The sequence below is a fragment of the Anopheles merus genome, chromosome 2L (assembly GCF_017562075.2).
Source record: "Anopheles merus strain MAF chromosome 2L, AmerM5.1, whole genome shotgun sequence".
NCBI classification, from domain to species: Eukaryota; Metazoa; Arthropoda; class Insecta; order Diptera; family Culicidae; genus Anopheles; species Anopheles merus.
In genome coordinates, this window is record NC_054083.1 from 28,249,210 (window position 1) to 28,276,250 (window position 27,041).

Sequence of the window (27,041 nt, forward strand, 5' to 3'; positions counted from 1 at the left end):
ATGCCGTCCTGTTGAACCTTAAGCAAACAATTACTGCAAGCTAGTTAACCATCATTACAGAAAACCGTTTAACACCAATTATCCAATGATCCACTCTCGTGCATCGGTTGCTTGCTATGAAATGTGTCGAACGATGATTTAATCACACACTTCGCATCCTTCGCAAGCGCTCTGTTTGCTCGAAATAAATCAACAAACACCTCTCACACCCATACACTCCGGGACAAACAATTTTCCCTCCCTCCATTCCGTGCCTCAATATATTAACCGGAAACCAGACCAGACCACCGGCCAGGTCTGTAAGAAACGTACTCCAAACGTACCACTTTAACCCGCTAATGATTGGTATTACCGTCCTGCAGGGCTCCGCCTTGCCCTGTTTGGCTTAGTGCGCGGCCAAATTAGTGTCCCTGTCTTTCGGGCCGAGTTATGCAATCCTACCATACGGTCAAACCACGGCGTCCAGAGCCATTCCGAGTGTTCCGAGTGCCATGTCAGGGACGCTGTACAGAACAGAGAAACTGTTAGATTAGACCAGTTTATGCGATACCGGTGGCAATTAAGCACCGTTTGCTCGTCGTTTGCTTGCCACCGGGTGCAGATGCGCTTTGATGGATGATCCAGTTACTCGTTCCTATTATGTCACGGCACCGACGACGCATCGTCACAATTGAGTGGACGATGATGATGATGCTGTCACAACGATGCGATCCCGATGGGTGGAGCTATTATGTGGAATATACGCTCGCGCTCGACTGTCCAGTAATGTAAGTCAAAGCAAATAAACTAGCACCTCGCTTCGTCACCCAATTATCGGCAGGATTCCACTCATGGCGTCCATAGCTCGAAGCTGACCTGAATTCTTCTCGGTGGCCAGGGAACGGGTTGCACCGAGTACAGTGGCGTGAGTCCAGTCGAACTGGAATTTAAGGTTTCAAGATAACAGAAAACCATACGCCATACAGAAGGAGGCAAGAGAAAGGTACGGAGCATTGGGGATTGAAATGTAGTGCAATCGTAACCCGTGACATGGCGATTTCGATTCGGTCTCGATTAATGCAATGGTGACTTGCAATGTAACAGGTTGATCCCCAAATATCTTGTATTGGCACCACAACGATCGTGTTTCGAAGGACCGCAAGCCTGAATCAATACCCTTACTCCATGTTTAATTCCAAATAAAACCTAAAACAAATGCAAACCTTTATCTTCTGACGCTTTCCCCTCACTCGATCGCTATCGATCGTGGCTTTTCCCATGGCTCGGTTAGTACCACCTGCATCAAAATCGTAACGTCGCACTATTCAATCTTGCAACCGTTCGCAAGTATGCCCCCCAAAATTGCACGCGCACACACACGTAACGGACGCGCTGGAATCTCGGCAACGTTTAGAGTGGTTCGTTAGATGTCTCCACCAGAAAAATCAAGCCTAAATCGCCACAAAACAAGCACCGAGAAAGAAGCCTGCCACGAGTGGACGGTTTGTTTGGTGGAAAACCAATCCAAGCCAAAGGGGCTGCCTCTTTTTTCGCTTATATTCACCAAAGCGGACCAGACTTTGCACCAGCTGGTGGATGCAATGTGTGCGTCGACATCGGAGCGCCAAACTCCGGAGGGAGGGAGGAGAGTGTTACTGCTTTCGAGCGGCAAAGGCGCGCGCGCGCGCTCGTGCGGTTTTTCGAGTGTGGAAAAATCGTTCACCTATATTTGAACAAACGCTTACATAATGGACCAGACACTTGGGTATGCCGTCTGTTTGGGGGAGAATTTTTTTTTTCGCAGTCGCAGGTGCACAAAGGAGCGCGCTGAGAAGGTTGATTGAAGAAATGTGAAAAATCCTAATGAAATTTTGTTTGCATTTCTACGAACATATCCATGGGTAAAACTGAAGTGTAAATAAATAAAATAAATTGCCTTCAAGTTGTTTTTCTATTGGCAATTGTTAGGTTGAAATGGTATTTTATACCCTGTTTTGCGAGCATAGCTAAGATGCTCAGGAAGTTTCTACAGCTATCTCAATTTACCTTCCCGCTTTAATATGCCTTCTGACAAATGGTCCACTACCGAGTTGATGCCTTTCCAATCACACCCCGCACAACTCAGCAGCATAAGTAGTGCAGCATAAGAAGATGACGAAAACGTTCCAACCTCTAAACCGTATCAACACACACACGCGCTCGCGCGTTCGTGCTGCCGACCTAATGCAGCACCTGGCCGACACTTTACACCGAGGCATATTGGGGTCAGGTGAAGGGTATGCATTATGTTTGCCGTTTCGTACACCTATAAACACTTCCCCTTGAGGAGTGGACCGCTTCAAATGCTCCACTGGTCCTCGCTTCCTCCGGCAGGGGTTTGCATTTGAATGTAACACGTTTTCGATGGACAACACTTCCACGAGACTAAGTAATTAATAAAAGAGCGACAGAAAATCCGCAATCTAGGCCATCACATTAGAGCAGTGGTCAATAAAAATGGATGGGCCCTCCTCCCCATAGGACGACGGGGATCGGTTACATTAATCATGCCAGAATCTTGACATCACGCTTCCGCTACGGGGTCGGGTGCTGTGGTGGAGTAGACTGAAACGGGTCACACGGTACCGGGCGGCAGCAGCAGCATCAGCCCCATCAAATGCATCGAATGGATTGGCAACGCTCCACGTCCCAATGCACAACCGGTTCCAATGTGGTACAGGAAAACTGATAGAATCGCTCTACATTTTCTCTTTCTTCTAGCTCTAGCTCGTCTGCGGCTGAGGAGAATGCTCGGATGCTGTGGAAATCTGTTTGCTTCGGTGCAGTGCTTCAAGCATAAGAAAGAGCTAACGACCACCCGTTTCAAGGAGAAATCGGGTGAACATTTTTATGGGGCCCGAAGGCTGATCGCCGATACCCATTGATTTTGTGTCGCAGCGCTGACCCATTTTAGAGGATGATCAAAGCACGAGGGGTGAAGATGAAACTGATATGTGAAACACTTTCTAATAGAACAGGGAAAGAAAGAGAATGACTGCTCAATTTTGAATGTTTAACCCCCTCTTTAAATGGTGAATTTATTTATTTGTTTATTCTTATCTTTTCCCGATTTTTTAGTTCTTATCATGTAATATTGTTACTTAGCAACACATAACAATTGCACATGCTTCTCCTTATTCTCTACATTCCACTGTACCAGTAGGTAAAACGCATTTATTCGTTCAACTAAAGCAGTTCAACTCAACTTTCAACTACACCAACGCTAGCCATACTCAACATTTCAGCTTTTACATCGCTCTCGCTCCAGTTACAGACAGTTTTCCATTTCGAGCTGCCGTTCTCGATCAACATTTTGATGCAAAAGCACCTCAACCCCAACCACTGTGTGTGTGTGTGTGTGTGTGTGTGTGTGTGTGTGTGTGTGTGTGTGTGTGTGTGTGTGTGTGTGTGTGTGTATGTGTGTGTGTGTGTGGTGTGTGTGTGTGTGAGTGTGTGTGTGTATGTGCTGCGTAATGTTTTAACACACCGTGCCGCGTGCCCAAAAGACGCTTGGCCAAACGAACGAAACGTTGCGTTTTTCGTTCCTACGCCCGCTCGGCTATAGGTAGTACTGCCACCTAACAAAAGACACAAACACACACAGCCAGCCGCGAAAAGCGATTGCTGCAACCAGTCATCGAAACAACCAGCCAGCAGTCGCCAATGATGGTCATCATCGCGACGGACAAGTTTTTAACCGTCATTCTATCGATCGAGCTGCATCGATGGTAGTGGTAGCAGTAGTGGCCAACCACGTACCACCGGTAGTAGCTTTAGTATGTAGCGTTTGCAGTTCGCAACGTTCCTAGCTGGTGTTGGTAGTAGTATTTGCAGCATAAAACACACTCGCTCGCGGACCGAGCGAGACGGGCGCCGATGTGTGTGTGTGTGTGTGTGTGTGTGTGTGTGTGTGTGTGTGTGTGTGTGTGTGTGTGTGTGTGTGTGTGTGTGTGTGTGTGTGTGTGTGTGTGTGTGTGTGTGTGTGTGTGGCTGGCAACGAAATCAACATATCCAGCACGAGAGTTAGGAAACGGCCGTTCGTGCTCTTGTGGAACTAGCAGCAACAGCAGTAGCAACTGCTTACCTTAATGAGTGGATCAATCGTGCAACATCAAAACGGCTCACGGGACTGGCGACATGAGCGAGACGGAGCATATCGCTGGCAAAGAGGGTGGAATGCAGCCGCGACATAAAATCGAATCGAACGGCGCGAACTGATCGGTCCCAAGAGACCGAACCACCGAAGAGTGCAGCCGAAACGGTACAGCGGCCCGCTCCCTCCAGTGCGAGCGGGATAGAAACCGTGCCGTGTCTTTACTGGTACGGCTTCCCCTACCATCCTACCGAAACGCGTTCCAAGCCGGTGGCCCGCTATAGCGCTAGCTTTGGAACGCTCTGGCTTCGGCTGGTTCGCGAAACCCGAACCTCGGGCGGCGCCTTTCCATTTGCGGGCGAAAAAAGAAACCCCCCCCCCCCCGACCTCCATCCCTGGCCGGGCGATCTTCCTTCGACTGGTGTGGGCTTCGACGCTTGCGACAGATCGAACGGCGAGTCAGTCCCTAGTGCGCATAGTTTGTGTCAGTACGGACAGTTTGCTTCCAGTCCTCCTCCACCAGAGAGTGTGCGAGGTGCTGTGTGTATTTATTTATCGAGCGTGCGTGTGGTTTTTTAACCAAACCTTTTTTTTTTTAGTCTGAGTGGTGAGTTAAGGCGTGAAAGGAAGTAAATCGATAAACTACGTTAAATATTACAAAATTAAGCCAAAAAAATTGCTGCGATCATTCTACCAGCTAGTGATCGTCTAAGTGACAAGTGACACGATCATGATCAGCAAGAGTCTTGTTGTTCTGTGGCCTTGAGTAACGGCCACCGTTTGGTGTGGCGTGGTGTAGAGTAAAAAAAATAAATAGTTCAACCACTCAGTGTGCCTGGAGTATCAACGACCGAAATCGAGCAAGTCCTTGGTCATATTTCCTGCTTCCGTGCACATTAGATCGTAAAGTGTTTCATGCTGCTAATAAGTGTTCGAATCAATGCGGAGCAAAGGTGGAGAGAAAAACACACCACCTTGACTATTACCGCTAACGGTTGAATGGAGCCAGAAGACTTGCTGAACTGAAGCATGTGAGGAAAACGTGCTGTGTGAAGAAGTTTTTTCGTGTCGATATTTTTTGACGTGCCATGCAAGATCAATTCAATTAAAGGACTGTCAATGCATTGTAGTGAAAATTTCGGGAAATTTGTCAATGTAGAGTTGATATTTTAAAAAATAATTAGCCTTTTACACTCTACTCAACTTCACGCTTAATGCCATGTTTGCGACAAACAACCAAAAGACTTCAATGAGCGTGCAGAACAGTAAACTTTTCATTGTTTTAATTTTATAGTTTAATTATTACAAACTTGATTTCCTTCCGAAAGGAACGTTTAAAATGTTATACTAACGAAATGGTTATCACTTTGCAGCGATCGTTTTTTTCCCTCCCAAGAGCCTGTGCAATAGTGTGTAGTGTGTTTCCTAGAGTGTCTAGAGTGAGTGCTGGTTAGCCACTGAGGATTACAAATTATCAAACAAAAAAATGGTAAGTAATGCATACAACTCTGCAATGAATGATGAATTTTCATACATAGCCCAGCGAGACAATGCATTCTGGTGGCCGCTTGATCCTAGTGACGGTTCGTCAGCTTAGCTAGAATCGAAACCGAATAAGCTGTTCACCCTCCAACCTTGATGACAGCATAAAAGCTGTCCGTCGAAACTGAAAGCCAGCATCAGCACACGGGCGATCGGGGTCTCTGCTTGATGCGCGTTGGGCGATGTGTTGTGGTGGGCACGGTTTCGCCTTGCCACCACGCTCTCACACACATCGCACTATGTGAAACGGCCACGACAGCAACAAACAAAAAACACAACCTCTGATAATCAAACACCGGTTTTGGGGACGGTTGTAAATTGTTTCTGTCTGTTTTTTTTTTTTCGTTCGTGTGTGTGTTTCTTGACGCTTTTTCACAGATCCATTCCTTTTGGCCGTGGCTCGCGAGTGTTGCCTATGTTTTGCAGACCACCCGGTTTCACACCATTTTTCGGAGTTGTGTGTGTATGTGTGTGTTTATGGGTAAAGCATTAATTAATGCAAGAGCTGCAAAACACAGGGAAAGGGAAACAAATGAAGGAGGCTATGGAATGGGTATCTAGGTTTGAACACTTCGTAATCGTGTGCGAGCACCATTTTGGTTGTGCCTTATTAACTGTTGTACGTGAAGAAATGCAACAGTAAACAAATTGTTTTGAAATTGCCGAATAAACGTAAACATCTCAAAGTAAAAAAGACCTTTCCAGCAGAACAAGAACGATGACGTGATACATCGGATAATCAATCCAACTTCTGATCGAGCTTGTGACTCTGCTTACCTTGTCGTCTTCGTCTGTCTTCGGACATTGAAAACTCGGACAAACTCATCACATACACATAAGTATGCAAATTTATGCTGCCACTTGGACGGGCAGGCAAATAAAACCACACCAAGAACATGCCGCAGCGTTGAGCGTGTCGGTCAACATTTGCCAATCATCCGGCACAGAGCGGCCGGCTCAGGGTTGCGACGCTTCTCCATGCTTTTCCTAGTATTGGGCCCAGTGGTGCGGTGACGCCCTGGTACTTCTCTGGCCATATCTCACGGCCCTCAAACAGACACACACACACTCACACATACGCCGGTACCGGTACCAATTGGCTATGCGTGACAAATAACTGAACGTTTTCGTAATTATGGATTTCGTTTGTTCTGTCGCGCCGTCCACCTCCATCATGGTCCGAGACTGCGCGTATCGCGAAACTGTCTTGCGAGTCTTGGTTCTGCTGGGTCGGGTCGGGTTTTGCCAGGTGATCGGGCAGCTCGGGTACAATAAAACCCTGCCACCGATACCCGTTATGCCACGACGCGCGACACGGCCCGTTGTCTGTCAACCGTCACTGGCATCGTTTCGTGAAAACTCTTGGCCTCTCTTGAAAAAAACAACGGGCTCTGGTTCGGGGTTCTCTGCAAGCTGCACACGGCTGCACACGGGCGTATTGGAAGGTGATTGTTGCTGTTCTCTCCGCTTCACTCTAGCCAATTAAACCCGACAGAGCAGAGCCGTTGGAGTGGTGTCTTGTGAAGGTTACCAAGTTTGTTCGCTTGTTCGTTGTTGGTTTTTTTTGTTTGTCTGTTGCACTCTTGAAAAGTTGTTCTTTTTCATAAGAAAAACGAGATCACAGTACTTTACAGTTAAAAATAGCATGCGTACAAAGGCAAACAAGCACAGCGACTCAAATCATTTGCAAAGTTTACCGTTTCGCTAGGTTAATGGCAGACCGACCCCTGCATGGGCCACACGAATGGCACTTTCGCACAGACCACAAGCATCATCGATTGCAGATAATTGCACGTAATATTTTGCACCACTGTAAATAGCTTGCAATTGCAGTTGCAGGCTGACTAACCAGGGGATGGATCGGGGTGCGCTAATCGTTGATACCGTTTGGTTTGGACGCGTTTGCTGTCCAAACACCGCAAACAACACAACAACACGCGTCCGGCAAGTGCAAAACGCATAACGGAAAGCCAAACCTAAATGTCAAGGAAACCCGTACCAAATGACAACTTGAACGGTGGCTGAAGTTGCGCTGCGTGCCTGCGTTAAGGCGCCTCAAATGAGAAGAAAATTAACTTCTCTTGTCAGAAGAGCGATCCGTTAATTGTTTGCTGGATTGAAATTTCTATTTTTCATAGCTTAAGTTCCATTGCAAAAGAAACAAAAGGTCGTTAGTAAAGCTTGATAAAACGTCACACATTCAATTGTTTGCTAATCTTTGTGTGGTGATTCTTTCTGCTCTAACTTTGGCGGAGGAATTGTGTCTAACGAAATGCCCTCAGCCGCTCCTGCAAGAGGTCACACAAAACCAACCAAAAATCGTCGTAAAAATGCCACCCTTCACTAAACTCTTTTACCCTTAATTGAGACCCTGATGCTCTAAACCATTCAAAGAGCGTTCACGCAAAAGGCAGTAGCAAACCAAAAACAAAACCCCAAACCGGATGCAATGGAGGGCAGCGTAGCAATTCGGTGGCTGAAAGCAAACCGCAAACGGATTACCGTTTCGCTGCTGCTGAATGCTAATGTGTTTGAACTTTTCCACGCAGATCCCAACGGCTGGGATGGTAGTATCTCTGGCCGCAGTGGAATTGTTTCGAGTGTGCCAAGATAATGCTAATGCCTCTATTTTTGAACAAGGTTTTTTTTCTCGGCCCCACAGTTTTTAAGGTGTGTTTTCTACCAGCCGCTATGACAAGTGATATCATTTTTCATTCACCGTTTCCCATTCACTTGCCATTTTTTTTAGCTGTCCCTTTTAGCGATACTAGCGCTCTTTTGCATCTCTTTCTACCACTGTACCATCTAACGATCATCGGCAGTTTTATTTATCGCTTCCGCTGATTTCATTTGCGCAGTTTGCAGCTCCATTTTTTTGTATTTCCCACACCGTGAGAGATAGTTTTAATGGTGGGCAAAAGCATAAAAAAGCAACAGCAAAAAAGTACGCAAAACTGTACAGCCAGTGAACCACTCAAATGGACCGGCCTGTGACCTTGTGGGAGAGAAAAGAAATAATAATAAAACAGGAGTTTTCAATCACAGCGGCAGCTGTGAAACGGGTTGTGAGATCGTGCTCAGGTGTACCTTCCATCTGTTGAGTGAAAATGATTTAAATCCACGCAAATTGAGCGTGAAAGGGATAAGGCTCTTTTTATGGTACTCTTTTTGCCATACGAAGATTAAATTGCAATCCTCGACTAAAGGTCACATTTTCAGGTTTTTAAACAGCCTCTTAAATGAACTGAAAAGAAAAACCAAAACACCATCCTGATCCATTCAATGTAAAGACTTTTCCACGATCTAACCTTGCTGCAAGCCCCTGCGGCTGGTACTCTTTAACCATGTAGTCGCTGCCTACTTCTCCAGTAACTTCGATCGATCGCCATAACAACGGTGTGTGTGTGTGCACTCAGCTCCAAACCTCGCTTTGGTCGGTTCAATCGAAAGAGAAAGTAAAATCGGCCGTTCCCTTCCGAACGGCTCGAGATTTCCTCCCCGCCGGGGATTCTCGTCGCCTGCGCGTTCGCTCAAGTCACCGCGGACCAGCGTACCAGTGCACGACGACGACAACAGGCCGGGGCGTTTATTTTTTATTTATTTACGAGCTTTATTTTCTCTTCCAGTGCCACCGGTCGCAACCTGGTCGTACGGTGTGCTGTCGGCCTGCGAGCTGTTGCCACTTTTGCTGTTTATTTTCATAACTTTTATTTACCACCCCAACGATCGTGCCCGGCTTCGCCTGTACACGTTCCGCTTCCCTCGCTTCACCCGTTCGTTGCTTTCGCTCCCTTTTCTTGCACGGTCTCTCACTCTCGCTTGCGATCGCTGCAGCTTGGGTTTCAATTGTTGGTGGTTGCAAATTTTTCGCCCATCTATTTACGAGCTGTACGTGAGATCGTACTGTGGTGTGTGTGTGTTTGTGCAAATTGAGAGATTGCAATGCGTCGAGATGAAACGGAGAAAACGAGCCGCAAACCGTGTGGGCGACGGCCCCGTTTAGTGTGCTGTGGCTTTTCCGTTTTCTCAGTCTACCTTTGTTATTCTCCAGCATCGGCGTTTGTAGAAACCCTTTTCTGTTTTCATCTTCCCTTCCCTTCCCCGAAATTCTACCCGTCAGCACACAGACGAGCGCGCGCGAAGCATATTTTTTAATTGCACTCCCTGCCGCATACCGTAGCTAATCATGATTGAATGTTTATTTTTCCGCCCACTTGCAGCATACGCGTTGATACGTGTTGATTTTTGCTCGCTATGTTTGTGTTGACTTTTCTCTCCGCTTTCACGTTGATCTTCCACCGCGAAACATTCAAAACCATTCAAATGCCTTACCACCTCACTGCTGCTTGTTCCGCTGCATCTGTTACGCTTTTTCCAATTCCGGGTGCATCGACGCAAGGACTGCAAAAAATAGACGCTATGCGATGCACCGTGGCTGCTGAGTGTTTAAGAAATTTTAGAAACTCATCCCACGATCACTCTCCCCTCCCCTGCCCTCGGTTCGTAGCAATGCTTCGGAAATGGGCGGACGGAAGTGCTTAATGAATGTTTTCTCCCATGCCCGGTACAGTCTCTGTCATGCTTTCCGATTCCGATACCGGTTTTTCTGTCTCAACCTTGGAAATACAAGATTGCGAACCGCTCGACCAGGGCCTGAATGTGGCGCGTGTACGCTGCATCTGGCCGTTTGACGGCTCAATAATGCGTAGCATGACATTTGATTTTAAGCTGGACGACGATCAATTTGACTACGTCTGTCCGTGGTGGACGATTTCATTTCGAGCTTGCTTGAGATTGTTTCACAATCTTACATCAGGGTTGGATTTAAGAACTACATTTGTTGTAGGAAATAAAAGTGTAATTAAAAGAACTGAGTTAATTAATTCTTTAAGTTAGGCTAACTCATCGTTCAAATGATTTTGTCTTTACTCAGTGCTACATAGTTTCTAACAAGATTCGGAACAGTTGGAACTTCTTGTAGTTAAAATTCATATCCATGGACATTCATTTTATCTGTTAAAATGCATCCATGCCATTTAAATTGACTTATGACACACATTTAACCAATCCATTCTCTCCTAAAACCAAGTCTGCTGGGAGTTTCTCTATCAATAGCTACCCGATCGCTGTTCGGAAAGAAACATTACATAATGCTGCAATTGAACTGCAGTTGAAATTGAGTGCACTTACAGCAGGCCTAAGTGAAAAAAGGAATAAACGAGTGAATGTTGCTGCCATGGCCAACCTAACTGCCCACTAGCTTAAGTGCATTGCAACAGTGTTTTATTTTGTGGTTTTGTTTCACTAAGCACAATTTAAGTGCTGCTTTTTTACACCAAAAATTCGGCAGGCTGCTAAAAAACGTAAAAAACGCGTTTCAAGGAAGCAATCTACTCCATTTACATTACTCACAGCTAACAAGGATATCCTACTATATTGCTACAAAAGCTAACAAAAAACGATACGCCTCCTCAAGCAAAACCAGCGCGATCGACGTGCGTCATAGGCGATAAATGCCTTTGACCATTTTTTTTATACTGTTTCCTCAACGATCACGCCTTACCGCTTTGTTAAAGCGAATCTTGCCGCCCAGTGCTGGTCACGTACTAGGGGGGAAGGTGCTACCAAAAGTGAAAATGAAGCCAATCTCCAAACACTTCACCCGCGCACACCCAAAGGCTCGTTTTCGAAAGCGAAACCGAACCCATAGCACACACAAAAAAACCCTTTCGGACGCTCAAAATTTGGGTTTTGAGATCATACGGACTTTGACTACATAAATAAGATTGACCCTCCTTTTGGTGGAGTATGGTTTCACCCCTCACCCTACCCCAGTCTAACAAAAAAATTGGCACCCAAGGAACCGTGCCCGCATTAGAAGCTCACGCCGGGGCTCAAACCTCAAACCTAGGGCGCTAATTTAACAATAGGCCCACAACAGGCCGGCTCACGTTCCGTTGTCCTCCGCACGTTTTGGCTTTCGCTCCAACAAACTCCCGCCGTGCCCTCGGACTTTTTCTTCGAGGGTAATAATTCATTTGTTTATTGTACTCAACACCACGTCCGCCCCCTTCCGCCGGCCAGCTCGGACAGCAGCATGATCCATTCTCAGCATGGGCGGCTGGTTGGGACACAATAAATGGTTGACCTCGCGGCACCAAACGCCCCTACCCCACCGCAAATGGCTTCAGCATATCGCACAACCGGGCGGGCGGGGGGTGTGCCTTAGAGATTTGAAGCCAAAATCCAAGGTGCCGACGAAAGAGCAACAGTGTGAGCTTCAGTACGCTTGCGTGTTAATTGAAAGCTCCTAAAACAAGCGTTAGCAGGGTGGAAGAGCGCGTTAATGTGTTGACTGTATTGGACAGCTTAGCCGGTAATAAGCCGATTTGAATACAAAACTGCCATGTGAAGTTGTCGGTTTCCCCCTCCATGTTGGCGTCGCTCAAAACAACCATCAACAGCTTCTATCTTCCAGATCAGTATCTTCCCGTTGCGTTTGAGCACGCAGTAGACGAGCTCTTGTTTTGCTTGGGGAAGGAGCTTTATTTTTAATTAAATCTTCACATCCCTTTCACTCCTCTTGCACAAACTCATCTCCTTTCGCAGATCTTATCACACCGATCATAACGAGGGGGATGTCTATGGGTGTGCCGTTGGCAAACGTTGCGTGTTATGCGTGGCGGCTCCTTACGTACCACGACAAGTCTGGCATAATTGTCGCACCCGAACCGAAAATGGGTAAAACGATTTGTCTCTGGTGCTGCTGTCGCTGTTGCGGCCGCTTGCGTGATGGCTCATCTTGGCCACGGTCCGGCATCTCGGTTCGTCGACGTGTGACGAAGGCAAAGCTGCAAAATTACATAATTTTCTATGGAACGCAAAAAAAAAAAAAAGCGAGACCTACACTTCAGCAAGCCGCTGCTTTTTGAATGAGCGAGCCAAGTGAGACTCCAAATCGGTCATGGAGTTTTGCGTAATTTCCTACCGCAGCAGTGGGTTAGGACGGTGAGGTGGTCTTTTGGTCTGGTGCTTCTGCTACAGCTGGACAACAGCATACTTGATTGATAAATTTGATTTATCGTTCAAAGCGATCATGCACAACATTGTTTATGCTGAATAAGTAAATTTGTTCAATTACGCTTATTGTGATGCAGCAAACAGACTCTTATACAGATGTAGTAAAGCTTCACTCTGCAGTGCTACTGTTAGCTATTCACCATCTCCTTCATCATCTGCATCTGAAATGACAGTCTCAGTAGCTAACAGTTTTCTACATTTCACCAGTGAGAGCTGTTTTTTACTTTCTAACGCCGGCAGATCTCACGTCATCAAACTTTTCTACGCTACCGATCAAAATAAACCTCCCATTTTCCCACCCAATATCCAAATTACCAGTGCGCGAGCAGCGTAAAATTCAACCCAGTTTTCATCGCACGCCATGCGTTGCGCTTTTATTTGGTTTCGATTTCGGACCTCCGGTCCCCGATCGTCTCACGCCCAAGCATATAACTTTTACTATTTCACGCGATAGTTATGGAATGCAGCGCGTGCACAACCGAACCCCACCGCGACCAACCGCCAACGCGATTTGGGCAAACTTTTCCTGCTACAGTTTTTTTTTCGATGTACGTGTGTGTGTGTGTGTGTGTGGCTGCTAGATTGATGGGGAGCGATGGTGCGATCGATCATTTGATTGTTGGTGAAGATTGAGCGTGATTCCCACACACGATTCGCATACCGAAATAGAAAAGCCGAATGAGAAAATGCATTCCCTTTTTGCAGCAGGAGAAACTGTTACGCTTTGATGCAACGTACTGGGTACTTTCGGGAAAGTTTTGAATCATTGCGAGTGATAAATAGAGATCACAATTGCACAGCTTTCTAGCGTTTCCATGATGGATGAGTGTTTTCTTGCGAATGTTTTAAAAAAAAGTCTTTTTTACTTCATCGCGGTTAAATAAAACTCCTTCATTCCCAACTCATCAAGATCTGCTCAGAAATACTTCCGCTATCATGGCAAAAAACAACATTGCGCAAATTTGTCCAAAACTAATGATCAGCACGTGCACGCTACCACCGCCGTATTTGCTATGCCATGCAAATTTACCTTACCAATGTTTGTAAACATAAAACACTCGCCACAAGGCAGTCCTGATAAATAAACACCCTGAAGCAAAACCCCCTAAATCCCACACACGCGCGTACACACACACACACGCACACCAGCGTATCGTCTAAATACAAAACACAAGCCAGCCGGAATCGATGCGCACAAGCGCAAAGTGCGCCCCGGGAAAATGTCAACCGGTTCGCTGCTGCTCATCCTCTAAAAGTCGAGGTGGAAAAACAGGTTTTGGGGTAGCTTTCTGAGGGTAGTACCGTGGATCAGGAAAGGGAAGACGTTCAAAATCACACACACACACACACACACACACACACAGAGGCATGCAGAAAGCGACACTAATCCAAAAACCATCATCTTTCGTCGTGCGCTGTGTGCTGGGCCCGAAAAACGAACGACTTCAACGAGCGTAGCAACGATAAGCAAGCGACGAACCTTTGCCCGCGCACACTGTCGACCGTTTCGTCAGCGATGGCGCTTACGGCGTACAGTATGGATTGATGGTCTCCTTCGACCGATAAAACAGCCGCATTATGGCGTTATGTTTCCTGTTCTGGGGTTCGTGTGCTGTGTTTTGCTTTGCCGAACCCCCCTGTTAACCTTGTCTCGCGGTGCAAAAATGACCCTGTTGACCTGTCCTTGAGTGATGATAGTTTACAGTGGAGCTTGAACGCTATCTCAGAAATGTGGTGGGTTGATTGTTGTGACAAGAAAGGAATTTCCAACATGGATGCGATTTCGACTGAAATGGAGTATATGTTTCGTTTGCTCTATGCCACGTCAAAAGTGACACTTGAAATTCCAACCAACACGGCAGGAAGCAGGAACATGCATGTAGTCAATAGTAACCGACCCAGCTGACGGCAATAATTATCGCTCATTCAAAGCCTCTTGAACGCTGAAGAAAGATAATCATGGGCTTCGTTAAACGAACTTCAGACACTTTACGGGCTAAACCTGCACCCTGGCTGCAAAGCTATGAAGCAAACTATCGTTCATTAGGGCACACAATCGGCCCTGCCCCAAAGTGCCCCTTTCTGCTATCACTCCTGTCTCCTGTCTTGCTTGCCAACCCTCGCCTTTAATTGATCCCGATCTAATGTGATAATTATTTTGCAATTAAAGGGCTACCATCGTTATGTTTTTTTTCTTTTTTTTTCATATATAAAGTCCTCTCTGCACGATTTAAAGCAAAATTGAGACATATGCAGTACGACAGGGCTTGGCAGTCGTTTGAAGGAGCGTACGAGCCGTTTCCAAACGGACAAGAATGTCGGCGCTAACAAGCAACCGCACGGGTTGAACGGGTCGATCGTGTCTCTAATAATACGCGGAAGGTTTGATGAAGATTGTGCTGGGCACTGGGTGAGCCCGACGCTACGACTGGCTGGTCGAATGATGGAAGGAGATGTTGCGAAAACAGCGATACATTGATTTCCGCATTTCGCTCCGCAGCGCGCAGAGTGAAAGAGATCTATTTACCGTGAACAATGGTCCATCGAGGGGTGGTTTGTTTATTGATTTTGCGTACAGCAAGGCGATCAAATTGATAGTTAATAGGTTGCTAATGATTCACCTCGTTTGTGCGCTTGGAAACGATATGGCTTATTATTTTACACTTAATTCGTTCCTCAATTCGAACAATTTTATTAATGCTGTTTTTGTCTTTCTACTTTCAGGTAAGCAAACACCAAACTTCCAAATTAAAACTAAATAAGGTAACTCCCATGATTTCAATGAAAATATTCCAACTGAAAACTACACCCATCAAGCGATCAACAAAAAAAATTGATTGTCCATTCGGAACACATCCGGAAAGCGAATCCGAATATTGAACCGCACGAAACATGAAACCATCGCAAATCATATGGTTGTATCAATGTTTCTGCAAACATCAAACGATTCACTTCCTTTCCATTTTGCTTCAAAATGACCAGAAGAGAGAGAGAGCGTATTCATATTGATCGTCCAGCCATAAACGATCAAATTACAGACAACTTTCAGAGAATGGAAATTTTCATAAAATCACTACACAAAAGTGGAAAAGTGGAATCAAATTAGAAACAAGTTTTACTTCTGCACCCAACACAATGTAATTATTTACTAGCAAACCAAGCACTGGAAACCGATCCCAATCTAGCCGCTCCCGGTGGTGACTTTGTGGCGGGACCACCGCAAACACACAGACTTCGATTCCTGATTATCCATAATATCATTCCCACGGCGTCGTCCAGGAACCGGAAGCACCGCCAATACCGGTTTGATTTATACCGTCCGATCTGGAGCGAGCGCGAGCGCTCCCTCGAGGCCAGGTAACCCAATCCAATCCTGGGGAAAGAAGAGTAAGAAAAATAAACAAACAAAGCACACTCACGCACAAGCGGCAGATCTTTTTTAAATCTGCACTGCCGCTGCCACCATTGTCGATCGTTTTGGGTGCGACGAACCCAAGCGCGAGCACCCGGTAGGTGTGGCGATAATAGTTGCCAATACACAGCCAGACCCAGACTGTGGTTCTGGTCCATTGTGTTTTGTGCGGGCAGAAAATGGTTTCTTTTGGAATGTTTTAATGTTTTTTTTTTCTATACTAAGTCAGCTTTCGACAGATCGTTGTCTATGGGATTTCGATCTAAAGTTGGCATCCATTTGCAACGATTAACGATCTCGATGGGAATCAGGAAGACAATTTTAAAGCAAAGCTCCTTTCGGGGGGGGGGGGGGGGGGGGTTTACGGCCGTTTTATGGCACGAAAAATGCGATCGTATCGTAATGTTTCACGCTCGACGGTGAGGTTTATCCATCATTTTGTAAGATTTCGATCGTCTTAAATGGAGTGCTCAAACTGCTCGAAACAATGACTGCTTAAGGATAGGTTGAAGATTAGTGGGTTTTAATAACCAAGACAATGCGTGAAAAAATGATTTCATTTCTTAGCAAAAGGCTACAACGAGAAGCACTGTCGGAAACATCTGTAAAGATAATAAATAATAATTTACAAAATTAAATTTGCAAACCACTGCTGTACCAGCTGCTGGACAACAATGTCAACAGCACCGAAGTGAATGGAGTACAAAACCGTTCCCTCTGTTTGATCCATTGCCGAAGCAGGGAGTGTCCCATGGACATTATGCCAGCTCGTTAGTAATTTTCTTCCTTAGCTCCGTGTTCGCATCATTTTGGACAAAATTTTTTTTTTGGGCGCATTTTTTGTGTCTCTTCACTCTTCACCTCCATTATGCTTCGCTCACTGTCACGCGACAATTTTGTTTTGCGTTACATAATGCCCCAACAAGCAGGCGTAATTGAACCGAAAGGGAAAACGCGCACACACGCGACAAAACGCGTCTCACACTCGTCGTCTCGTTGACACCGTGGACGGACCAAAGCGTTGGACGGTTTTTCGCGCGCTGTGCAATTATCCTCCGACACGGCAGAAGGCAACGGAAGCCGTGTTGTGTCACTTTCGATTTCCTTTTCTCGGACCGGACCCGACCGGAGACCGCACATTGAAGGTGACAATTTTTCCCGCAAACATTAGCGACCGATCGGTCTCTGTCCAGCCACTGCCCGTTGGATGCAAAGAGAGTGTAATTGATTGTGCAAATGAAACACAACGTGGCCCCGGGAACTAGCATCTTTCTTTGCACACTTGTTGCTTCTGATTCTGATTCGACGTTTGTATGATCGACAAAACGTGCAGAGGTCATTGCTGCAGCGTTGTAGCCATTGCAAACGCGCAACGCGCCAGCGGATCAACCGCGAGGACTACCGATCGCAAAATTATCGAGAAATCGATGTCATTGAAACTGGGCAGCTCGGTGGAATTGCTATGCACAGTCCACCACCCGACGACTCCACGCACGCAGCACTGCTTCTCCCTTCCCCGTTTTCTTTCCAACTTTTCCAAACCGATCCAACGCAACGTTCAAGACGTGTGAGTATTTCGCTACCCCGTTAGTCGCACACCGAAACCAAGCGAGAGAAAAAAAAACGCTCACAAACACGGTCCACACGGTCCATGGAGCTATGGCGAAGTCGGGGGGTTGGCTGAAAACTGAGCCCCAGAAGGTCGGTGTCCCCTTTGCCTGCGCCAACCGTCGGTGCGAGCGCGCCCGCCTGATTGACTTGAACCGAAACGAAAGCCGCGCGGCTCAGCGACATCGACGACGACGATGACGACTACGACGATGGAGTGCATAATTAACTTTCCCAAACATAGTCCAACGACCGGCCAAGAGTTCGAAACGGGTCCGGTTTTGTTGTGTGCGCAGGTGAATCGAGTAGCAATACGCACGCACGCCAGAGAGCCGGACAATTCACAATGACACAACGGCGCTTTGGCGAGCGGAGCCCGAACTTATTGGCCCACTGTGGGCTGCTGTTGGTGGTGGCGTGAGTCTACACTGTCGAACGAAATTAAATCAGAATCGTGTGTGCACGGTTTTCCCAGTCGGAATAGTGTAACTATCAGATCAGGCAGCAATTTATTTTGTTGGGTACGGACGAAAGTGTAACAACCGTGCAACAACAGGCGAGACAGCTTTTGCTGCTCGTAACCAGCTGGCGATGGTCGAAAGACAAAGGAAATGGAGGAAAAGAAACAAACATTTTGCAACAACGCTTTTGTGGCACCTAGGCTATAGTTTATGGTTTATGATCACGCAGTAGGTGATGTGTTGGGTACGAAGGAAACGGAAGTATTTTACTGCTCCGTGATGGTTTTCGTTGTTGAACCACAGTCAAAGCTTTGTGCAATAAATGTTCCAGTTACAGGGTGTGGATTTTTAGTAACTATTTCCAAATGTTGTCAAAATAAAGCATCAAAGATAGTTTAGTACAAGCCTTTCGCGAGCAACATAAAACATTCCAAATTATCCATAGTAACCTATTTTGAAGCACAAATGATGATCCTCGAAAACTCTGCATTGATCGCATTGTCCAAAAACCTTCAATTATCCACATCCGATAAGGTGAGAATATTTTCACTTAACCTTCCCCACAAACGGGCACGAAACCTTTTCCACCCCGTATTTCCACCCTCAAACGAAAACTGCTCAGCCATACTGAAAGCCATCTAGACAGGCAAAAGGTCGCAACCAATAAGTAAATGCACAATGCCCCATCATTAAAGATAAAGACGCCCGCAGAAATCGAACACCCAACCACCACCACCACCCCCAGCAGAAAGTCGATGCCAGTGCGGGGGAACAATGCAAAAGGTCATAAGCCAATGGTTAGTGCAGTTTTTCAACCCTTTTAGCCGTTCTCACGATGCCACAATTGGCCAGCGGATTGCCGATGCCACACTTCCGGTTCATTGTATCTTCCCGAACCGCCCCTCGTGCTCATGTTCATGTGTCTGTGAAGGTTGCACTGTTGCTAGCGTAAAGGAAGCGGCATCAGCAGCAGCAGCATCATCATTTCCATTTCCACCCAATCAAGTGCCACCGAGCGTTCGAGTGCGAACGAGCGAGCCCTTTTTAGGGGGAGGAAACGGACCCGTCGATCGTACCCGTTGCAAAAGGGTTACTGCATGGGAAGCGGCGACGACGAACTGCAAGACAACCGCAGACAACCGGTCGTCGTAATTCACTTTCGCTTTCATCTTCCATCAGCCCGGACCCGGGTAATCGCTTACCTCATCCCCGACGTCCCGTTTGCTAGCAAAAAAAGAAAAAAGAAAACACAAACCGGGCATCGTCATGCACGAGTGGAGCCCGCGGATGGAAGTGGGATATGTGTCTATGCACAGCCTTCTTCGCTGTTTGATTCCTTCGATTGGTTTTGTTAACGAGCCACGACAAGTAAAGTCCCAAACACGCACACGCGCCAACCCACAACGCTCGATCGCTCCATCGAGCAACGCGAAGGTTCGTCACTTGCTTTGTGAGAAGCGTTCTTCTGAAACGTTCAAGTCTTTTGATGCTTTCGCGTCGGGATCGCGTTTTTATCTCCCTGTTTTCTTTCTGGAAGCTGGCTCCTCACGCTGAAACACATTTTCGACCGTGTGACTTCAACGATAACGATGTAATAAGTGACGAACCTGCCACGAACCTGCAACGCTACATCGATGCTTGCTCCATGCGGTGAAGATCGTGTTTTGGGGTGTTGTGTCGTTGGCGTTGTCTTTTCCACTCCCAGCTGTAATTAATAGTCGCCGCTCGGACAGGAAGAAAGTGGCTCTCGCGTTGTACGGTGTACGAGGTCGTTGGGGGAGAAGCGTTCGCGAGCGCGTAGCGCGCAACCGGTAACGTAACCAGCAAACGTGCCGTGGCCATTTTTGGGAAGCTGTGTTGCGTTCGGCCGGCATCGCTTCCGAAGCGGGAATGCGTACCGTATTATCATACGGGAAGGAGAAATCCATCAGCATTATGGCACCGAGTGGTTGCGGTTTCTTTCCCTCTCGATACACGCACGATCGAACGGGAACGAACGAACGAACCGTGATCGGTTCAATCGATCATGATGATGGGGCATTAAATGAGAGTGATTTTTAACGCTAATTTTGCATTCTCGTTTTTTTTTCGGTGGAATGAAGTAATAGAGCCGGTTTTGGGGAGGAAAATAATTAAGCCCTTTAAAGAATGAAAGTGGATCATCCAGGTACGAGGACGATTCGAAACAGCCGTGTTGGTTTCTTTTTCACACCGTACTGCACCATTTCACAGTTCAGAATCAATTTTCCGTTACAAAACTACTCAAACAGTCGTCTGCGTCTGAACGTCACGGTAAACGCCACAAACCAACGCGCGTTGAAAGATCAATCGAATGCTAATGTGAGCACGGTGCTCGAAAATCAGTGGTCCAAGGGCGTAGTAAAAGATCGTCTGAAATCATTCGACCTTTTTTTTCTCCGCGCGGCGTTGGAGTTTGTGAGCAGAGCCCAGCGCCAGCACGATTAACGTACCGTCTTCATCTGATGTTTACAGCGAACGACAACGAAAACGGTCTACCCCGCTCGCTCCTCTATGTCTGCTCGCGGCCGAGGAGGTCAATGAATACTTAATCATATGGCAGACCGACCGGTTTCAACGCACAAACTGGTCAAACTCGGCAGACAAAACTACGCATGAAAGGCACTTGGGCGACACTTGGGCAACCACAGCGGGTTTCGCAGTCAAAACAGTTACACGCGTCCAGCGATTGCGTTACGATCTGGAGTGGAATTTGGAGTTTGTGCTTCAAAACAAACCACTTAGTCGTATGTGAGTCGTTGGTGGAAAAGGTTCAAAATAAGAAAAAATCCATTAAAAAGGTTTAACATAAGAGATTAATCGTCTGAAGCATTTTGTACCATTAAAAATCATTTCTTTAAACAACTGCTTCAATTCAATTCATTTGGCAAACATTGATCAATCACGCTGCAACATGAATCATTCCAATTATTGGCCACTTTTGATAGATTCCTCTTTGACCTTGAAGTAATTAAACCAACAAGCCAACAGCAATCAAACACTTTGACAAGTATTACAGGTCTTCCATCATCTGAACATCATTCCATTTCTGTTAAAAAAGAAAATTAATAGCCACACACACAATGGCCATTGCATCAATCGCACCTGTCACCGACAGGGTTTGTGTGTTTGGAAACCAAATTACAGTGTCAGTAAGCACGGGACAAGCACCCACAATGCACGAGACCGTCACTAAAAGCTACACAGCTGAAGGTCAAACGATTAGAAAAGCATCAAACCCGCACCGTGTTGGCGCACGTACCGTTCATAAATGCGCGGTTATTGACATTTGACGCTTGCGTGGCTTAATTGATGTTTACTAACTGTCATCATGACACGTTTGACAGATCCGCTCGTAAGTAAACGGGCACACGCGATCCTACAGCCCGTTGCAGATGCCTTCGCCTTTTTGTTCGTTCGCTGTGCACAAAGGTCTCTCGCTAAATGCAGTTTAAAAAGGTCTTCCTGCGACGGAAGCTGCGATTGGCAAACTGACAGAAAACGAGGGAAACCCCTAAATCAATGCCTCCGCCAATAGTTGACATTCAGCCAGAAGAACAGAAGCCCACACAGGACACCACTGTGCTGGCTAAATTTATGTTTCGCCATTACGATCACTCGTTCTAGCTGATCGGAAACACGGACGATCTAAGAACGATCGCTGCGTGTGCTGTTGCTCTTTAACTTCCTGTAAGTTTTTCAGTCCACCCTTCCCGCCCTGATAGTTTGTCGTTTTTTTTTTTTTTTTGTTATTGCCTACAACCGAATATCGCTACCTGCTTTACCATTTCCGTTCTCAGTACTCGGTGAAATGTCACTCCCTGGCGGCGGCACTTCGGTTCCGCGGCACTGTGCGGAGCTGGCGGAAGACCTTGTAATCCCAACCCCTGAAAGGTCGCACCCGGTGCCATGAAATGGCAGCAGGTAGTGTTTCGCGGTAAGGGGCAGTACGGGCAAGATAAAAAGCTGCTGCTGCTGCTGCTGCAGTTCGAGCCTATCTACGCAATCGCCCCAAACGTGTGTTGCCAAGTGCGTGCGCGGCTGGGAGAACCCGAGACCTGTGTTCTGCTAGACCCCAAACCGGACTGCCCCTGCAGGTCCGAAGTGAATGCTTGCCTCTTTTGTCGCCCCTCGCACGGGGTGGGATCTGAATTCGCGTGGAGAACAAAAGCGTAAAAGTTGCCCTGTAGGCGCAAGTGCGCAATGCTAAGCGTGGCAAATGGGGAACGAGAAAAAAACCAACAAACAAACCTGCACAAAGCCACGGCAGTGTGCAGCACCGCCATGCGCGCACACACACACACACACACACACACACCCTCCGGACGCTGTTTCATGCGCCGTTGAAGGTAAGAATGGACGTGGTGTGGCTCTCGCGCGCTCGGTCTTAGAGCATGGAACACGAATCGATCGCATGAGCGGGAACTGGATCACCTTGGCGGGCAGCCGGGTTCGAAAGCAGAATGACGTGAACCGAACCCACCCTCTCTCCATCAGGGTCTTTGTGTGCCCACTGTAGGGAGGGGTTCGGTCGAGAGGGAACACCACGCACCAATCACACACAGACACACAGGGAGAAACCAAATTGTAGCATATTGTTCTTATTCTTCGAATACAAACCCCGTTCAGAAACAACAAAAAAAAAACCAACAACCACGTTCACATTGCAATCACACCACGACTGCGTGCAATTAATTTTAAGCAGCCGCCAACAAACTGCCGAAAAACTGGCCCGTGCTCCGGTTCTTGGAAGGTAGACGCTTGCTAGGTGTGGCCCGTAAACATCACCGTAAGCGTTAGAAATGATTTGTTGTGTTTTTTCGATTGTCATTGCTTCATCAGAGCTCGCGATACTAATGCAGCTCAATCTTAGGGATCGTGAAAGCAATCCAGTGAGACCAATAAACCTGCCCGTGCTGGACCACGGCACGCCGCAGTCAGCGCTTAATGATCGGCTGAGCATACTAATGAACCTTCTCCAAGGGAGTCGCCGGCCGAAAACCTCAGATACGTCGGTGGTCAGCGATCGATTTGCGTTGTGACGATGGGCTGTCGATGTCACAGCACGGCACCGTTGCAATCATGTCAAGGATTGAAACCAACACAAATCTGCCCCGGTGATCTATGGGGGTTATGGTTATTAAAAATTTCCACCACACTGCCCACACACACACGCAGGTGTTTGTACGGCATCGATTTAGGTTTTGTCATCATCATGATTTGGCAAGAGAGATGCAAACGATCACACCCTGTCTTCAATGAGTTCAATAAATGCGCGGTAGTCTTTACAGCACTGAGGGTGAGCACGGTACACACTTAAACCTTCATCATTTTGTGTATAATTTCCGTTTCCTGCCGAGCGCGTGCATTATCCGGCTTTAGGCCGGCCTCATCTTTGCTCGCTGGATTTTTGCCCTCTACCAGTGCGGTCTGATAGTAGTCGGCCGCTTCCGGTGGTGTTTTGCGGTCATTCCCGCTTCCCAGGACGAACTGCACCAGGTAGTCGATCAGGTACGATAAGTGGTGGATGAGGGCGATCGCTTTCGAGACTGGTGTTTGGTTTGGTTCAGCTGGAGCACTGGACACCTGAAAAATGGATAAATTCTTCATAGGTACTACGCCTTATTGAATACATTTTCATCTCACCAAAACGAACGTAGGTACGAAAAATAAAAGAATACATATTCCTTTCATTTTCACCGCTATTTCCTGTGTGTGCCTTTATTCTCACACAAGATCGTCAAGAACAAGAGTCATACTGAACTGATTCTTGGCTAGAAACAACCTGCTGTGCATTGCGTTCAGCTGGCGTGATTGCACCCAGTTGAGCAAACAACACCGAGAACATTCTCGATTGCTCACAGCGCAAGCCTTGCGCAGTTATTTGATCTGTGCCTGGGAGCAGCCCTGAGCAATGTCAAGTACAATACAACAGTGGCAGCAGTCACCGTAGGGTGACCGTGCGCCACGACGGCATCTTAAGGTGAGCTAGAAATTCAATCAGATGGTTGACCGTTTCAACAGGAGTGGTTGGAATGAGCCGTGCAAGATGCTAATGATGGTTCGTGTCCGGCTGTGTTGCGCCACTAAAAGCGTACCAACATTCATCGAAATCAGTTCAAATTCCATTCGCTTTCCTGAACCCGTTTTTTTTACGAACACAAAATAGCACAAGTGTTTATTCATCCAATTCACCCGAATCACTGCAACGCCTCATTACCCACCAATTGCTCACTAAACGATGTAATGTGCAACAAAGTCATACACAATTAGGCAGCACGACAGCGTGTTTGCTATGCTCGTGCGCACTTTTTAAATACACGCATGCAATTTAGTGAACCTTTAATAGGAATTTGAATTGAGGAAATTAAATGCCAACACCAAATTTCAGGAACATTGGCCGAGCGCTGGGCGAAAGGTGTCAAGCAGAGTGAGCAATCAAAAGGCTGGAGCACATTCACTTCGTGTCGATTAGTGTGTTTAGCTGTTGGAAAGCGAACGCCCACTTCCGAGGAGCAACAAGCTAACTGCAGTAAAAGGAAGCAAAGGGATTATTTTCTGCTCGGTTGAGTAATTCGAATTTGATTTCGCTGCTCTCAAACATGGGAAATTATTGTTTGAAAATGAATAAAAATATTAAATATTATCAAAAACAGCTCCTGAAATTGTCGAAAGATTTCGCAAAAAATCTCCCTTTAAAGTGGCACCAAACACACATTTCCACTTCAATGCTCATTTTTAAAGTCCATCCCTCAAAACATCTGCTTCCCTGGTAAAACGAAATCATAATTCATGCTCCAGTGAACCCGAACGCACAAACACATCCTTATCGTGGGGCTCCAAACACGCCACGCCGGCCATATTTTAATTGAATCCAACACTTCCCACCCCAATGATAACACCCACAGACATCGCGGCGAAAAGTTCCACTATCATTCGTGTACTTCCACCCCCCCGTGAACGAGGGCTATCACCAACAAACAAACACACATACACACTGACAGTTCCGCATACATAGCGCCGGAATGGTTCCGTTCGACGCGAGGGGTTAAAAGGTCCCTTTTACGCATGACTGAACAATCCGGAGTCTCAATGGAAAATCGGAAAGAAAAACACACACACACACTCACCGGCACACTTCCTGCCCAGTCCTGGGTGCCTGATCGGTGTGGAATCGAATTTTTCGCATCACTGAGCACACGATTAAACGATTATCGGGCTTTTTTGGTGCGCAATTTTACCTTTTTTGCTCCTTTCTGTGCTTGCTTACTCTGACGGTGCTTGTAGTTTCATTCTCTGTCCCTTTTCCTTTACCGTGATTCAACCCGATTAGTAGTTGAGGACCCAACCAGTAACGATCTACCGCGTTTAGGGTTATGCGACCCTGCTCGCTCCGAATCGCAACTGTTCCGCTTCATTAGACAATGTCATGAGAAAATCATCGAACCTTATGGTGCGGAAGTGGTCCGTGCGCATGCGTCCGGGGTAGGGAGGTATAAAGTCTCTGCCCTTCTAAAACCTGTGCTGTAAACATTGACACCTCGCTGTCGGTGTTGTTCGTTTGCGTACGCTCTCTTTTTTGCCGCCACGATCTAGATCGGTGTAACGACACGACACAGTCAGCTACAGGGAGAGCGTTGGTAACGGCCTTCACGGGAGCGAGGGTTTGTTTCAAAAATTGGATGATTTATAGTACCACGCGACAACTAAGTATCGCTAGTTAGCAGCTGTTCATAAGAAAAGAGGTTCGAGCATTAAGCTCATTAAGAAGGTTTAGATTGCCTCATAGATTTGTGTTTTTTGGACGGCTTTTTGACTCTGGAGGGGCTGCACTTGAAAGAACCTTTTTGATGACAAAGTAAAATGATGATTAATAATGTTTGAGTTTACTCAGGAGCTTTAAAGAACATAATGAAACATAAAAAAAGGAAAACAAATATTTTAAATTGAACATTTTCAGGTAAAACATGACTTCCATTGCGAATAGTAACGCATTATTGAATGTTTTACTTCCACCAACACTTCGATACGAATCAGCTGTTTTCTTACTTGCTGTACGCATGACTGAACAGGGAGTCCTTCAACACCGATAAGAAACATCCTCCACTCGCTGCTGCGCTCTTTGCACGGGAAAATTCTACTTTTCACGCTTGACTGAACAATTTGCAGTGGAAAATTCCCAAATTACGGACACATCAAACCCTCAGGGAGTTAACTCCTATCTGTATGGTTTTCCCGTGGAAAATCCCCCATACACACACACACAAACACAAAACGAATCTAGAAGAAACGCATCTCCCATGCTGCGTTGGTGGTGAGGAATTATTTTCCATCTTTTACGCATGACCGAACACGGGAGACCCCGGGCGTAAGGAAAATTCAGTGAAGGGGAAAACTCATAAAACAACCTACACCCGCGTATGCGCTCCTGGCGCCGGAAAATTCTATCTTTCACGCTTGATTGCACCGAACAAATTAGTGCGCTCGAGCGACCCCCCCGTTTGCCCGTTTGATTAGGAAAAGCGGCATCGAAATCTTCCAGCTCAGTCAGCTGTGGCCGATAAATTTCGCTCCATTCCACTGCACAATCGAATCACAGCCGTGCGAAAACGGCTCCACCCGGTTTGGCAGGCGGTTTGCCATCAGCAGGCAATAGGGCGCACTTGTCATTCGGCCGCTGCACGCATGCGCCCTCCCTCTGGAGGCCGAACAAAATGCGAGAGAATGGAGAAAGCGTTCCCCGTTAAAGACCGCAGCACGTGATAACAGCCTTGGCGTGGAAACGGCGTTTGGAGAAATTGGACCGGCG

General features: G+C 46.8%; 2 protein-coding genes across 6 annotated transcripts in view; one reads left to right on the top strand and one right to left on the bottom strand.

Moving 5' to 3' along the window:
• The first annotated feature begins 4,557 nt into the window (after window positions 1–4,557).
• LOC121592609 (probable chitinase 10) overlaps window positions 4,558–27,041 on the top strand; it is a 32,719-nt gene continuing 10,235 nt past the window's right edge. Inside the window, exons 1-2 of one of the 3 annotated variants that reach the window (XM_041914233.1) lie at window positions 4,558–4,740; window positions 5,485–5,600. In XM_041914233.1, the coding sequence (XP_041770167.1) occupies window positions 5,598–5,600 (3 nt within the window). In that variant the 5' untranslated portion in view covers window positions 4,558–4,740; window positions 5,485–5,597. The remainder of the gene's footprint in view (window positions 4,741–5,484; window positions 5,601–27,041) is intronic. The other 2 variants (XM_041914232.1, XM_041914234.1) reach the window with 2 other exon arrangements.
• LOC121592610 lies at window positions 23,174–25,624 on the bottom strand. 3 transcript variants are annotated; one of them, XM_041914235.1, is made up of 2 exons: window positions 23,879–24,152; window positions 23,174–23,818 (listed from the first exon to the last, which is right to left on the bottom strand). In XM_041914235.1, the coding sequence occupies exons 1-2, from the start codon at window positions 23,924–23,926 to the stop codon at window positions 23,549–23,551; spliced, it is 318 nt and encodes a 105-aa protein (XP_041770169.1). In that variant the 5' UTR covers window positions 23,927–24,152; the 3' UTR covers window positions 23,174–23,548. The 3 variants fall into 3 exon arrangements, 1 of the variants encoding a protein (XP_041770169.1); XR_006004687.1 differs by lacking the exon at window positions 23,879–24,152 and adding an exon at window positions 25,363–25,624 and having other exon boundaries at window positions 23,733–23,818; XR_006004688.1 differs by lacking the exon at window positions 23,879–24,152 and adding an exon at window positions 25,474–25,624 and having other exon boundaries at window positions 23,734–23,818.

Excerpts from the sequence above, each read along its gene's own strand:
- LOC121592610 (XM_041914235.1), bottom strand. The coding sequence starts at position 23,926 with ATGAAAGGAATATGTATTCTTTTATTTTTCGTACCTACGTTCGTTTTG. Across the intron at positions 23,819-23,878 it reads TCGTACCTACGTTCGTTTTG|GTGTCCAGTGCTCCAGCTGA; the intron begins GTGAGATGAAAA and ends TCCATTTTTCAG.